This window comes from Felis catus, chromosome E1 (genome assembly GCF_018350175.1).
Source record: "Felis catus isolate Fca126 chromosome E1, F.catus_Fca126_mat1.0, whole genome shotgun sequence".
Lineage (NCBI taxonomy): Eukaryota > Metazoa > Chordata > Mammalia > Carnivora > Felidae > Felis > Felis catus.
This window is the reverse complement of record NC_058381.1, coordinates 58,311,574-58,326,220: the sequence shown is the minus strand read 5'-3', so window position 1 is coordinate 58,326,220 and position 14,647 is coordinate 58,311,574. Positions and strand designations below refer to the sequence as shown.

General features: G+C 55.3%; 1 protein-coding gene across 1 annotated transcript in view; it reads left to right on the top strand.

Annotated features, from left to right (window-relative positions):
• Positions 1 to 4,593: 4,593 nt before the first annotated feature.
• Positions 4,594 to 14,647, top strand: part of CYTH1 (cytohesin 1) — an 80,095-nt gene continuing 70,041 nt past the window's right edge. Inside the window, exon 1 of the mRNA XM_023244157.2 lies at positions 4,594 to 4,737. Within this exon, the coding sequence (XP_023099925.1) occupies positions 4,716 to 4,737 (22 nt within the window). The 5' untranslated portion in view covers positions 4,594 to 4,715. The remainder of the gene's footprint in view (positions 4,738 to 14,647) is intronic.

The following is a 14,647-nucleotide window of genomic DNA, read 5'->3' as shown; positions in this document are numbered from 1 at the left end:
TTCACTGCCTACAGCTTGGGAATCCTCTCACGCTGGTGAATACGGAAACCGGCCTCAATCTCTTTAAAGCCTGTGAACGGTCCTTTGTAACGAAAGCACCATAACACATTAACCTGCCCCCTGTTGAACACAGATTGCTTCTGAAGAAGTTTGAATCACCACAGTGTAAGCACAAGAAAAATTATTAGTATTAGTTTTTGCTTAAAACCTTCCTTCATAGTTCTGATTTTTAAAAAAATGTTTTGAATGTTTATTTTTGAGAGAGAAAGAGACAGCATGAGCAGGGGAGGGGCAGAGAGAGAGGGAGACACAGAATCCGGATCAAGCTCCATCCAGGCTCTGAGCTGTCAGCACAGAGCCCGAGATGGGGCTCGAACCCACAAGCCTTGAGATTACGACCTGAGCTGAAACCAAGAGTGGGACGTCTAACCAACTGAGCCACCCAGATTCCCCCGATTTAAAAAGTTGTTCGTGGCGTCCGACTCTTGGTTTCAGCTCAGGTTCTAATCTCACCGTCTGTGGGTTCGAGCCCCACGCTGGGCTCAGCACTGACAACACAGAGCCTCCTTAGGATTCTGTCTCTCCCTCTCTCTCTGCCCCTTCCCTACTTGTGCTGTCTCTGTCTCTCTCTAAATAAATACACTTTAAAAAATAACATTAGCATAAAAAACCTTTTATGGACCAACCACAGGGAAAAGGCATATATTCCAGGTTGTCTGAAGAAACAGCAATGCAGGACGGAGGCCTGGGTTACAACGGGCAGACGGGGGGGAGTCCCAGGTCCTCCGTGGAGTCCCGTGTCTCCCAGCTCTCCCTGCCTCCAGCTCTCTCCCCTCCAGGGGCTGAGGACACAAGCAGCTAGCGAAGCCGGCCTGGTGTCTCCCACCCTGCACCGCGGCCTCTGTGAGCCTCAGTTTCCAAATCTGTGGTTCAGGGCAAACATCGAAGCGATCCCTGTGAGTCACAAACGTGATCTAATGGAACGTCTTTGCCAGTGACTTTGAGTCAGAAATACATGTCGCATCCTTGCACGCCTTCACACCCGACCGAAACAAGCACTAACTATCTTTATTACGTGTGACAGATGCGGATTTTGGATTTTAGTCCATTTTCATCTAACGATGATTGGTTCCTCCGCCGTCGAGAGTTGGGACCTGCTATTTGAAAGCCCCTGCTGGAATAAAACCTTGTCAGGTAAACGAACCTGTACACAGTCAAGTGCCATGCTAATTGCAATGATTAGCATTCACACCAGTACCCCTCATTATCCTAACGGGCTAACGTTTGGGAGTTGGGACCACGATCGATTTCCGTGTGGAGAGTGAGAATTAACCTGTCATCTGAATGGCTTTTCTTCCCGAGGTTTGGTCACCGAGCAAGAGTTCAGGTGGCAAGGGACCCCCGTATCGTACCGTTAAGGGAAGAAAGCCAGCTTGGGAATGCCTTGAATCTCCTGGTGACTCTGGCCTAGAGAGTGGTAGGGAGAAGACACAGAGGGGACGGATGTCAGCGAGAGTCTCGGTGCTCCGCTAGGGTGAAAGGAGATCACCAGGTCAAAGCCAGTCGATGGAGCATCGAAGCCCAGGCCAACACAAACAACACGCAGCCAAATCACTGAGCACACACACCCAAAGGACATGGTCACGCCAGGGCCCCAATAGGACTCCCTGCTGTAAAGTCCCCTCTAAAAACTAGACCATCTGGCGAAATCAGTGAAAATGAAACTCCTGAATCCACCAGAATCAACCTTTTAGGAGAAAGATAACATAATCTATTCAAGAGAAGTGTCTAATTTCTGGAATCATTTGAAAGAAACACTTGGGGGGCGGGGTGTGCCTAAAGAAATGGAGACACTAAGGTTCCCCACCAAAGGCTGGGTTGGTCCGCTCGTGAAATTAAGAGGGATGTTCGGGAAGGAGCCATTCTCTTAGAAGAGTGGGCCAGAGCTATAGCCCCGCCCCCCAGATAGGATGTAAAGATTAGGGTTCTTTAGGCTGTTATCTTGAAATCCGTCTCCTCTAACAGAAGTGACGTCAGCCAGCCGTGTAGAAGTTGAGAGGAAGACAGGGACAGACCTGTCCCTTCAGAGCTCAGTTCTGGGCAGAATGCATGTTTACAGGCAGAGGCTGCATTTTGTGGGCAGGAAAGGGTCTGGAGGGTTGAGGGGCTTGCCCAGGTCACAGGGCTAATCAGAAGCAGATCTGACATAAAAGCACCAGAGTTTCCTCATTCATTCTTTCTTTCTTTTCCCTCAAGGGGAAATTACTTTTCTTTGTTGCCTAGAACAATTGAGAAGTCCTGGGAGGCATACTTGAGGGTTGGCCAGTAATGAAATAGGCTGCCGGGCGGGAGGGGTCACACTTCCCCCACCCCCGCCCCCACCATGGAGCTATTCCAAGAGAGGTTCATGAGCATTCAGGAACTTGGCCAAGGCCGAGCTCTCCTCCAGCAGCCCCAGGTGTAGCGCACTGTGTTGGGTGTCCAATGATCTGTAAACCAGGAGGGGCTTGGACCAGCCAGAGTGACCGAGTGATCCCGAAGCCCCTGAGGGTCCTGTAACTTTTATGACTAGCACTAAACCAAGAAAGATCCCGTGCATCTGGGAGTGGCTAGAAAAGTAGCATTTTTTTCCTTTATTTTTCTAAATTAACAACGATGATACATTCACACGGTGTAAAAAGACCAGACGGCACAGGAAGACCATGACAAAGTATAGAGTGAAACGTAGGTCACGGGGCCCCTGGATGGCTCAGGCAGTTAAGCCTCCAACTCTTGGCTTCGGCACCGGTCATGATCTCACGGTTCGTGAGTTCTAGCCCCACGTGGAGCTCTGTGCTGACAGTGCAGAGCCTGCTTGGGATTCTGCCTCTCCCTCTCTCTGCCCCTCCTGCTTGCGAGCTCTCTCTCGCTCTCTCTCAAAATAAGTAAATAAACTTAAAAATGAAAGAAGGATGAAAAAGTCTCAACCTCCCTTTCTCCCAGTTTATTCCTTTTAACTTCTTTTGTGGAGCCTTCCAGAAAAATCGTTTTGCACAGAACAACACGTATATTTACACGCAGCATTTGTATCTGCCGGTGAGTGTTTCAAAGTGGACAAGGGAGGGCACCGGGGATTAAAAAACACTGAAACTGTCCATAGAAGTTGTGAGCTATCAGTGTAGACAAGCTGGCACTCTCAGGAAGGAACGGTTCCAGCAGGAAAGTCAGCCAGGACGGGGTTGCACTGGGGACAGGACGGCCCACAGGAAGAGTTATCTTCACCTCCCTCTTGTGACTTGTCTAAACCCCCAGAGGTCCGTGGATGTCCACGGAGGTCCTGAGGTAGTGCACGGTGTTTGGGTGAGGAGTCCTGAGTTCTGGGGCTGTCATTCCACAGCCCTGAGATTTTCCTCTTTGTCACAGAGAAACGGCCTTCGTGTCTCACTTGATCCCTTCTTGTATTCTTTTGCTGTCTTGTGAGCAATTATCATAAAGGGTCGGGTAGGAACGCAGTAAGGTGGGGGGGGGGGTGGTTAGCATGGTAATGTTGGGAGATGTCCGGGAGAGGGGCCACTGCCTGGTCCTCGCCTCAGCCCTGTGTGTGTCCTGGACCTCCTAGGGCTTCAGTTTCTTTGTCTGCGAGATCTCAGGACAAACTGTTCTCCAAGGGTCTTTCCAGCTCATTCTTCCATCCCCTCACTGGTTAATGCAAGCAGATACCTGTTAAGGAGCCCAGCACCCTGATAGCAGAGGTCCCCAACTTTCAGGTGCAGAGCTTCCCTGCCCCAGCACAGCAAAGGGAAGGGGACTGGTTAAGCCTGGTGCGGGCAAATAAAACACGTAGGGAACAGTCTAGAAACGTGTGGATTTACAGATGCAAGAATCAGGAGCACGAAAATCCTGAAATGCTGGGGGGTGAGGTGCCTCCCTTTGAAACCTGATCCAGGAAAATTCAAAGGACTAATAAAAGCATGTATGAAAGCAGTGAAGTCATGGCACGCATGGGGCTAAGGTTTGGACCACAGAAATCAATGAATTCAAATGCTCTGCAGCCTCTGGCCAAGGACACGGCCCTCCCTGGCAAGCTGAGGCGGGCATGACCTTCGGGGCTGACGTCAACGAGGACCAACCTTCCCTTCGGTGGCCGGACGCGACCTTGGGCGTGTGGGCGGCCGCCCGCCGGCTGTGGGCTGGGCACGCCGCGCCGCCCTTGCGAAACCCGAAACAGGCGGGGCCCGCGGAGGCGGCCGGGCGGGGCTTCGGGACCAGGGGGCGGGGCCCGGGCGTGCGCGCGTGCGCAGGCGCGGGTCTGGAGTTGGCGGCGTGCCCGGGGGTGCGCGCGCGCGTGTGGGTGTGTGGGCGGCGGGCGGGGTCTCGGGGGGGGGCGGGGTCCGGGGCCGCGCGTGCGCAGGTGCGGGCCTGGAGTTGGCCGTGTGCGGAGCAGGGAGGGGAGGGAGGATGCGCGCGCGCGTGGGCGGCGGGCGGGGTCTCGGGCTCGGGGGGCGGGCCCCGGGCGGACGCGCGTGCGCAGGCGCGTGCGGGCGGCGGCCGCGTGCCGGGGCGCGCGCGGGTGGCGGGCGGGGCGGGGCCCCCCGCGGGAGTCGAGGGGCCGGCGGCGGCGGCGGCGGCGCGGGCCGGGGGCGGGGCTCTGGGCCGGGCCGAGGCGCACCGGGCCAGGCGCGGCGGGACGTGAGAGGCGAGCGGCGGGGCCCGGCGCGCAGCCCGGCGCCGGCACCATGGAGGAGGACGACAGCTACGGTCAGTACGGCCCGCGGCGCGGCCGGGCAAGCGCCCCCTCCCGCGCTTCCTGCCGTGTCCGCCCGGCGCCTCCGGCTGCTCGGGCGGCTGGCGCTTCGCGGCGACGGCGGTGCGGGACTGGAGCCCAGGGGTCGGCGGTGTTCGGGGACCGGAGGCCGGGGTCGCGCGGTGTCTCCTGCGGGGGCCGCGTCCCCCTAGTTTCGGGCCTCTCTGGGGTCCGCAAGTTGTGTGCCGGGTCCGCGTCTTTGTTCGCGGGCGAGGAGCACACATGGGCGGCCACGGAGCGCACAGGCTTCCCCGGGGCGCTGCTGCGGGCGGGCTGCGGGGAGCGGGCGCCGTCGGGCGGGCTCCGGCCCCTCCGCCGGCCCCCGGCCCCCCGCGAGCTGTGCCAGCCCCCCGCGAAGCCCGGCCGCGCTTCGGGAACACCCAAGTTTGCGTTCCCGCGGGTGCGCGGGGACGGATCGCCCTGCACGGCGTCCCACTTGACAGTTCCCACATTGCCCTCCTGCGACCCTTACCACCCCCCGGCCCCCCGAACCGCTGGTGGCCGGCAGCCGGCGCATTCCCCCCTCCAAACAGCCTGAAACTGCGGGGCTCGCCACAGGTTCCTTGGGAATTGAGTAACATTGTATTCGGGAGGAATTTCGGAAAGAACTGGCAACTAGGACGAGGGGCGAACTTGGGTGGTTTTGGTAGCCGCGCAGGAGGCAGCCCCATTTACAGCGCTTGTGCGGCTCGCTGGAGCCGGTCCGGGGGCAGTCGCGGAGGCAGGTCTGGTGTCTTGTGTTTATTTACAAGTAAGGCGTTGTGGAGCTGTTGGCTGCGGAAGAGGGGGGCCTGTGACCCGCAACTTGACCCCGAGCCGCGCGCCGGGGAATGTGCAGCTGCTCTCTAGACCCACTGGGAGCTCAAGTCCGGAGCGCGTTGGGGATGGCGACCGTCAGACGTCCCCGAGTTACCTTCCAAAGAGAAGCCTTCTGTGCGCTCCTTTTTGTGATGGGGGGGGGGGATCACCCACTGGCTGGCCTCAGAGGATCTTTCCGCCCCTCCTGCCTCCTCTTTTCTGCACATGAGAAGCTTCGCCTGCTGCTATTTCCTCTTCCTTCTCTTGCCATTGAATCTGCGTGGGACCCCGGGGTTCTGCCAGGCTTTCTTCTTGCCCTCTGCTAGTGTTCTGACCCGCCAAGCGGGGCAGGAAGCTGTCGGTCTGGCTGCTTTTAATGCAGCCACTGCTTTGCCAACGGGCATGCGGTGAATTTGTGCTTGGAAGGGGTAAATGGAAGCGGGCGGATTGGTGTCCTGGGGCAGCTGTACCGGATTAGCACAAACTCGATGGCTCGGAACAACATAAATTTATGCTCGTGTCGTTTTGGAGGTCACGAGCCCACATTTGGGTCTCGCTGGGCTGCTGTCGAGGTGTTTGCAGGACTGTGTCCCATTCTGGGGGGCTCTAGGGGAGTATCCATTTCCTTCGGCTTCTAGAGGCCACCTTAATTCCTTGCGGGGGGGGGGCGCCTTTCATCTTCAGAGCCAGCAGGTAGCCTCTTCTCGTTCCTCTCTGACCTCTGCCCCTTCTTATCAGGACCCTTGTGATTACACTGGACCCACCGGGACGGTGCAGCTTAGCAGGGGTACTCCGCAGGGGTAATCCCACGTTTGCCACCTAGGGTAACACAGTCATCAGTTTTGGTGATTAGGTCACCGACATCTTTGGGGGCCGATATTCTGCTGACCACACGTAAAGATGAGAAAGAAGTTTATTCTTCCCCTTTATGCAGTTAAAAATGTCATCTTCTTTGTATTTTGGTGGAACCAAAAACGTTGGAATTAAAGAAGATTCCCCACCCGTAGGGCTCACCACACAAGAAGTACCTAATAGCTACGAAGAATAAGAATGTCAGTTCTTTGAGGGTTGTCTCTGTCCCCAGAGCGGCGGTTCCCCTCCCGGGTTTTACAGGGAACCCACCTTGCGGGGGTAGGACACGTGGGGTGCAGACTCATAGAGCACACAAAATGCGCGCCCAGACGGTCTCTCGGCACCTCCAACCTCTGTCGTGTCGTGAGTTAGCCTAGCTCACAGGCCCTGTTTTTAACGTTGTGTCTCAGGGGAAGGATTGTGGTTTCCTGGCTGCCGTGTGGGCATGAAACACTTCTGGAACAGAATTCGTTCATAACACGCTGAAGACAGAGGATGAGTTTTAGACTTTCAATTACAGAGAACTTAAAACACTAATAGAACGGCCTTTTTTTTTTTTTTTTGAATGTTTATTTTTGAGAGAGAGAGCGAGCAAGGGAGGGGCAGAGAGAGAGACACACACACACAGAATCCGAGGCAGGCTCCAGGTTCCGAGCTGTCAGCACAGAGCCCGACGCGGGGCTCGAACCCACGAACCGCGAGATCGTGACCTGAGCCGAGTCGGACGCTCAACCTACCGAGCCACCCAGGCCCCCCCAGAACGGCCTTTCCCGACCGTGGACTCCGGTGTTCTGTAGACCCAGTGACCGCACCTTCGAGTTCGGATGCCCTTCCTCTCGTAGACGCGCCCTGTAATGCCGTCTTTTTAATTCAGAGGTTCTTAACTCACTGGACAGGTATCGGGTGCTTCGCACGGTGCACATGGTGGGGCACAATGGACTGTGAGGACCCGGGCCAGGGGGTAGGAGGAGAGTTCAACAGAAGTCCCCTTCGGGCTTTGTTTTCTTTGAAAACTGTGGAATTGGTGATTTTCTAAAAGCTTAATTGACGTTGGAAGAGAGGTGTGCCTATTGCTTGTGGCTGGTCGATCTTTGTCCCCCAGTTTCTTTCTAAACACTGTGAAATAATGGGGACTTTTTTTTTTAAAGGGTCACGCTCTCTTCTTAGGTCACCATTCTTTGCGGATTTCACAGTTCTCTTTGCAAGAGGAAGAGGGATTTTTGCCTTCGTAGATACCCTGCCCGAGAAAAGACTCCGTGACCATTCCCCTTGGTGCCTCCTGAACTTGAGCGGACATTGTAAACCTTCAGGCCACCTCTTAGCGGGCCTCTGGGGCCCTCCCGAAAGCGTACGTGAAAGTTTTTGTGCGTGTGCGTATTTGGAGGGTCCTTAGCTTGGTTCTCGGGAGGTTCTGACCCAGGAATCGCGGTTCCAGAGTCCCCGTGTGTTGTCCACCTCTCTCTCGGGACAGATTGTGAGGGAGAGGTGGGCAGGGCCATCCCATAGTGACTTTGGAAGCATTAGCCGTCAGGATTCTGTGTCACAGTTCTGACATCAGACCATCAAATATCTGAGCAGAGCCGCTGAAGACCTTTGAACTCGTGGTGCCATGTATGGCCTTTACTTCTCGAACACAGCTCCTACTCTCCTTGCTTCCCATTAGCTTCAGACTTGTCCCAAGTTTCGCCATGAGGGAGAACTGGCCTGTAAGGAGTAAGCTTCTGTGTGAAGGACACGCTGACCTCAGCCAGGGCCCGACTTCCGCCATCAGAAGACGAAACGAGGTGTGGGCAGTGGGGTGCGTGGGCGCTGCTGTGGCAGGGGTGGGAGCCCCGTGCCTTCAGGGGAGATTTGCTGTCTCGTCTCTGTGCCTCGGGGCAGGCCAGCGTGGGGTTGGGACCCAGCACAGACCCCTCGGCAGCCATTGAGGGAACAGTAGTAGACTGAACCGGGTTCCGTGCTGCAGAAGTTCATGTTCAGTGGTTAAGTTTTTACCTGCCGCCCTCCATCCCAAACAGAAACAGGAACACTCCTCTGTACGCGTTTGACCCTGTGCCAAACCAGTTTTCCTTTTTTTCCCCCCGGTGATAATGGTGTCTTTCGTTGTTCTCAACTTCAGTTACACGCTTAGTGATTTGCCTTTATGGAAAACAATACAGTTCTGTGAAGTCAGGGCTTCCTTAGAAAAATCTGGAACATAAGGTTACCATAATTATACATTTTGTGGTCTTTAAGGTGGATTTCCAGGGGTGATATTAACCTGTCAGAGGCGATAAACATTTTTAGAATTCTTGGTACATGGTGCCGACTTGCTTTCCAAAAGGGCTGTACAGATATACCCTGTTCCTAGCGATGTATGGGGGAATGTGTTTGAGTATCACGGCAAGTATGCCACTGGTGAGGATTTGCATTTGAAAGCTTTTTTTTTAAAGAAAACAAATCTACTGGTTACAAAATGGCACCTCATTAAATCACTAGCTGGGTTGAAAGATTCTTTTGCGTTTTTGCGTATTATGACCTGCGTGTTTGTGTGGGATGAGGGCTTCTTTGTTTACTTACCTGAGATTAACTTTTTTTGTGTGGCTGCAAACAAATGAACTGACTGTTTTTCTCACTCTGATGTTTTCAGCATGGGGAGAGATTTTGGGGTTGGGGTGAGATTTTGCCCAATGGTGGTGGTCACCTGTTTATCTTTTTTTAATTGTTTCTCTTTTTTATTTGAAAGGGTTCGTTTATTTTGAGAGAGAGTGTGAGCAGCGGAGGGGCAGAGAGAGAGGGAGAGAGAGAATCCCAAGCAGGCTCTGTGCTGTCAGCATCAGAGCCCGACACGGGGCCTGAACCCACGAACCGGTGAGATCATGACCTGAGCCCAGATCAAGAGTTAGACGTTCAACTGACTGAGCTACCCAGGCGCACCTAATTTTTCTCCTAAAGACTGAAGATCTCTCAACCCATATATTGTCTTCTGGCCAGATACAAACCTTTCCTTTAGAGGAGAACTCATGAGTTAGGTAGCTCTTACAGGTCTGGCTTATGATGATACTTGGGTCGGTCCGTGGGATCTTAAGGCTCATACCCGTTTCTTTCTAAATGTCCCGTGTATTAATCACAAGCAGTCTTGCCAAATGGGTTTTCCTTAATGTGTTTCAAACATTCAAGATCAGGTAGTTCTACAGAAAGAACCGGAAGGAGAGTGCCTCCCAGTTCAAGGGTGAGAGCGAACCCACGGGTCCGTTGGCGAGGGTGAGGCCGACGTGCGGGCGCGTTGCCCTGGATTGTGGGGCAGAGGTTCAGCGTGGGGCCGGGTGGCCGCCGGAGTCCGCCCCCGAAGACCTGTCCGCCCCTTTCCTGTTCGCCCTCCAGCACGAAAGGCTCGGACAGCGGGCTCCTGGAGACAGTCCTTTGCCCGAACCTGTCCATTGGCTGTGTTGCCACACTGCCTCTTGATTGTCTAATTATTGTTGCTTAGTTTCAGTTGCAATAATAGAGGCACGGAGGAGGTGGAAAATGATTTAGAAATGTTCAAGAAGTGAGTCCCACATCCTCTGAAACTGCTGGTAATGTTGTTTTGCGGGTCTCTCTGCACTAAAAACACGCAAGGTAGGCTGAAGGCTGTGTAGGGGATTTTTGTTACCCGTCCTTATCCAGGATGGTGTGGCAGTGTCTGTCTCTGTGATGCTGAGGTGGCCGTGAGCTGCTTTCTGAGCTGCCTGGCTCCTTTAACAAGGGTCAGGACATGACCTTCCTTATCTGAGTCTTTTCCTGTTTTTTTACCTTTTTTTTGAGTCTTCAAGGTTTCCTATTTCAGAAGAGTACCTTTCTCTGGCATCGTTACAGTGCATATTGTAATTATTAATGCTGGTGCAAAGGATGGAATCGGTGTCCTGCTATCAAAACACCTTTCCTCTTCGGTAGTACCGTCGTAGGCCCGTCTGGGCAAGCAGTTCGGAAGCGCGTATTCGGTCAGCCACCCCCCCCCCGCCCCCCCCTGCCCCAGCGTGCAGCCCCCGTTGGCAGGCATGCTTGGAGCCTAGAAGACAGACGTGGAGGCCTTGAGGGCGAGGGTCAGAGCGCGTGTGGCAGGTGTGAAAACCCTGGGTAAGCAGCTGGAGGCGTCCTGCCTGGAGCTGGGGTCGAACCGGACTGGACGGACGACAGTTCACAGAACTGGGCTCTAGAAGCCCGGTCGGTGCCAACTAGGTGAAGATGGCAGGGAAATGACATGTCAAGCCGAGAGAGTGAGCCAGGGCCAGCTCAACTGAGGTGGAAATGGGGAGGTGGCGTGCTGAGGGCGAAGGCTGTGCTCCTGGGCAGGGACGCCCAACCGACTGAGCCCCCCAGGCGCCCCAAACACCAAAATGTGTATTAAAAAAAAGACTATAGGGGTGCCTGGGGGGCTCAGTCGGTTGAGCGTCCGACTTCAGCTCAGGTCATGATCTCACAGTCCGTGGGTTCGAGCCCCGTGTCGGGCTCTGTGCTGACAGCTCGGAGCCTGGAGCCCACTTCCGATTCTGTGTCTCCCTTTCTCTCTGCCCCTCCCCTGCTCGTGCTCTGCCTCTCTCCGTCTCAAAACTAAAATAAAACATTAAAAAAAAAAATTAATACACGTTTTGAAAATGATTCTGAGCCAGTCTTGAATTACAGGATTCACTCACGGCTCCTCGAGCGGGACCGGGCTCGTGTTCTTCTGTCTGTGGGGCTTTTGTAGCCAGCAGCTGCCGGGGCCGCGTGTGTGTTTGCACCTATTAGCTTAAGTTACTTTAAGTTCTGTGTTTCCCTGAAACACGGCTTCCAGCAGCCCCAGTGACTGAAATTAAGAGGATATTTTGATTTCGAGCTGTGTTCCCGTGTTTCTGGCTGCCTGCTGGACGGTCCCCTTGGCCGTACATCCCCGTCTCAGGTTCCGCGTGTCTGAAGGCGTCCTGCCTCTCCAGTCTAGTCCTCCCTCCAGACTTTTCCTTTGTGGTTTTTTTTTTTTTTTTTTCACTTTTACCACCATTACCTATCACCCCAATTATTCATGCTTGGACAGACATTTGATTCATTCTCTTTCTACCCATCCGTCTTTCTGCCTGTCGAGCATTTTTTTTTCATTACCTTCTTGGTGTCAGGGTGTTTGCTTGCATTTTAAAATCCAGGCCTGCTTTCAGGAAGCTCCTCGTGGAGTTGACATGTTGAAAAATTTCAAGACCGCACAGCAGGAGCTCTGATGGCCATGTGAGCAAATGCTGTGGGAGTCTGGAGGGTTCGGTTTTCACTGTGCTGGGTGAGAGAGAGTTCGGGGGCGGTGGGGGGGGGGGGGAGCACCTGGCTCTGGGGCCGGATGAGATGAGATGGGGGCACAGCAGAGCACAGCAGGACTTCACAGCCTGCTCTGCGCTGAGTTTCTGCCGAGCACTTTGCCTGAGTTCTCCTTCGGTCCTCAGGGTGATCCTGCAGGGGAGGAGCACAGAGCCTGCCCCTCCCCAGGTGAAGAGGTCGCTGTGTATGTGAGGTGGCCTCACCGATAGGTGGCAGCCAGGTTCGCAGACCCGAAGTCGCTTCTGCTGTGCTGTCTGCTCATTCCTATTCCCCATTATTTCAGACCCCCTTTCCCACTTCCTCTGGACCCTCTGTGCTTTGTATCAGCTTTCTCTCTCCCTCTTTTTTTTAATGTTTATTTATTTTTGAGACAGAGAGAGACAGAGTACAAGTGGGGGAGGGGCAGAGAGAGAGAGGGAGACACAGAATCTGAAACAGGCTCCAGGCTCTGAGCAGTCAGCACAGAGCCCCACGCGGGGCTCGAACCCACGGACTGCGAGATCGTGACCCGAGCCGAAGTCGGACGCTTAACCGACTGAGCCCCCCAGGCGCCCCGTATCAGCTTTCTAAGCTCTCTGTGTTTCTCCTGGAATTGGGGTGCGGAGTTCTGTGTCTTGATATAGTTTGGGTAGTTTTGTAGTTACAGCCTATGTTGGGGGTCATTAAACGGATTTGGATTGAAAGAGCCCGCTGTTAATTTTAGGGTGGAAATTGGAGGGTTCCAATTCCAGTTGGAGGGAAATTGGAAATGGGTTCCACAGGAGGCCATTCTTGCCCTTCGTCTATTGGATGGTGTCAGTTTCGAGGTCAGCGTTCCCTCCCAGGGCCTCTGGTGACCCGGGCTTGGTGTGGTGGCAGGGGTGTGACGGGCTGGCCTTTGATGAGTCCCGAGAGCCAGAGCTTGTGTTGTGGTTGGGCAGCCAGAATGTCAGCGAGCAGTCGGGTCACCAGGTGACAGTTAACGTGAGTGATTCCCCCCCCACCCCCGCCCCTTACAGATCGTACTGAAGTTGGCCTCTCAGCCACTTACAGGGACCTTTCATGCCACTCCTTGCCTTTTCGCCCTTGTGATGAAATAGAAAAGGCTGTTGAGAAAGGAAATGTCAACAGTGAAGTAGGAGAACGCGGCTGGAGAATAGTATTTCTTCGGGCGAATGACAGAGCGTCTTCCAGCGTCTTCCCACTTGAGGCTCGGACTTGGCAGCTTTGTCTCCTGTCCGCGGAGAGGCCGGCGTTTGAGCAGGGCCCCCTCAGGACAGCGGTACCCTGGAGGGGTCACCGAGGATGCTGACACAGGGCTTCAGCTCTGCGGGCTCAGAGACAGACTTTGGGGACCTGGATTCCTAACCGTGACGCGAGATTGCCCATTTAGTGCCGTGTTTGAAGGAGTTTTAAAAGCCGGCTTTTGCACATTTGGCTCTCGCCGGCCATCCCTGGGAGCTCCCGCAGGGGGCCTGTGGTTCAGGACGTTGGGGTGCCTGGGGCGCACCTCCCGGTTCCCAGCCGGGGGCCCTCACCCTCCTGTCAGGGCCACACTGGACGGAGAGGGAGGCGGCACACAGCTTCTGGGTGACCTGGGCCGTCTCCTTGGAGCCGAGGAGCCTCCGGGGCTCCTGGTCTGGGATGCTCCCCCCAGGGCGCTTCTCCTCCCTTGTCCCCATGACTTGTCCTGATGTGGAACCGCTTCTTCTTCAGCCCTTTCGGTAACTTTGACAGAGACCTTCAGGGATTTGCCTCTGTGCCCAGACGAAGCGTGGCGGAAAAGAAGTTCTGAAGAGTCTTAGGATTGTAATTGGAGGATGATTTCCTGGATTTCCGATAACCCCACAGAACTAGGGACGCCCCCCTGGACTTGGTGGTCTGACTCTGGCTGTGGCCGCGGGCGCGGGGAGGCTCCTCCACCGCTGCTGGCCTCGGCGGCTGCTGACCTCAGCGAGGCCCCCCGGGTCCGCCGCTCGCAGGTCTCTGTGCCTCGGCTCAGCCCGCCCGCAGAGGCCCTCTCGCCGGCTCTTCCCCCGGCTCGGATGCCTTCCTCCCCACGTCCTCCCGGTTCGTGCCCTTGCCCGCCAGCCCCGGCTCGTCCCTAGAGCACCTGCCGGCAGTCACGTGACGGCGTCCGCTCCGTCTCCACCGCCTCGGCGTCTCTGGTTACCGGCCGGGCCCCAGGTGCCCGGCGCCGGCCCGGACCTTGTGGGCTCTCGGAGTGCGTTGAAGGAGTCGCTCCGGCCGTCTCTCCGTCTGTGGCCGACAGGGAGACGAAGGCCACTGAAGGGGCCCGTGGCTGCCCGCGAGGTGCAGTTGAGATGAGAACGTAGCCCTTCACCTCACTTGTAAAACGTCCCGCTTCGTTCCTCTGCTGTCCCGTGCTTTGTTCGGGGGCTCGGTTCCTGCGGCAGCTGGCTGTGGCCGTGACCCAGGGGGAGGCTCTTCGCCGCTGAATTGCCGCTGAGCTGCGGGGAGGGTTATGGAAGCGCTTTCCGTGCGTTCCGAGATTTCAGTGCGAGTCTTAAAAAAGGAACATTGAGACGAAAAATAGGGTTATTCTGCTCTTGAAAGACGAGTGCGGCAAGGAGGTTCTTTAAGAGGGGCTCCCCCAGGGGTGCCTGGGTGGCTCAGTCGATTAAGCGTCCAACTTCGGCTCATGATCGTGATCCGTCCGGTCCTCAAGTTCAGGCCCCGCGTCGGGCTCTGTGCTGACAGCTCGGAGCCTGGAGCCAGCTTTGGATTCTGTGTCTCCCTCTCTCTCTGCCCCTCCCCTGCTCACGCTCTGTCTCTCTCAAAAAGAATAAGCAAACATTTTTAAAAAATAAAAAAAAAATAGGGGCTCCTGCATTCTACAGGAGGTGATTTGTGGTGTGGGCTTACTTTATTCTAGGAAGCGTTGACGTGCTTGACAAATGCCTGATAAGGAGT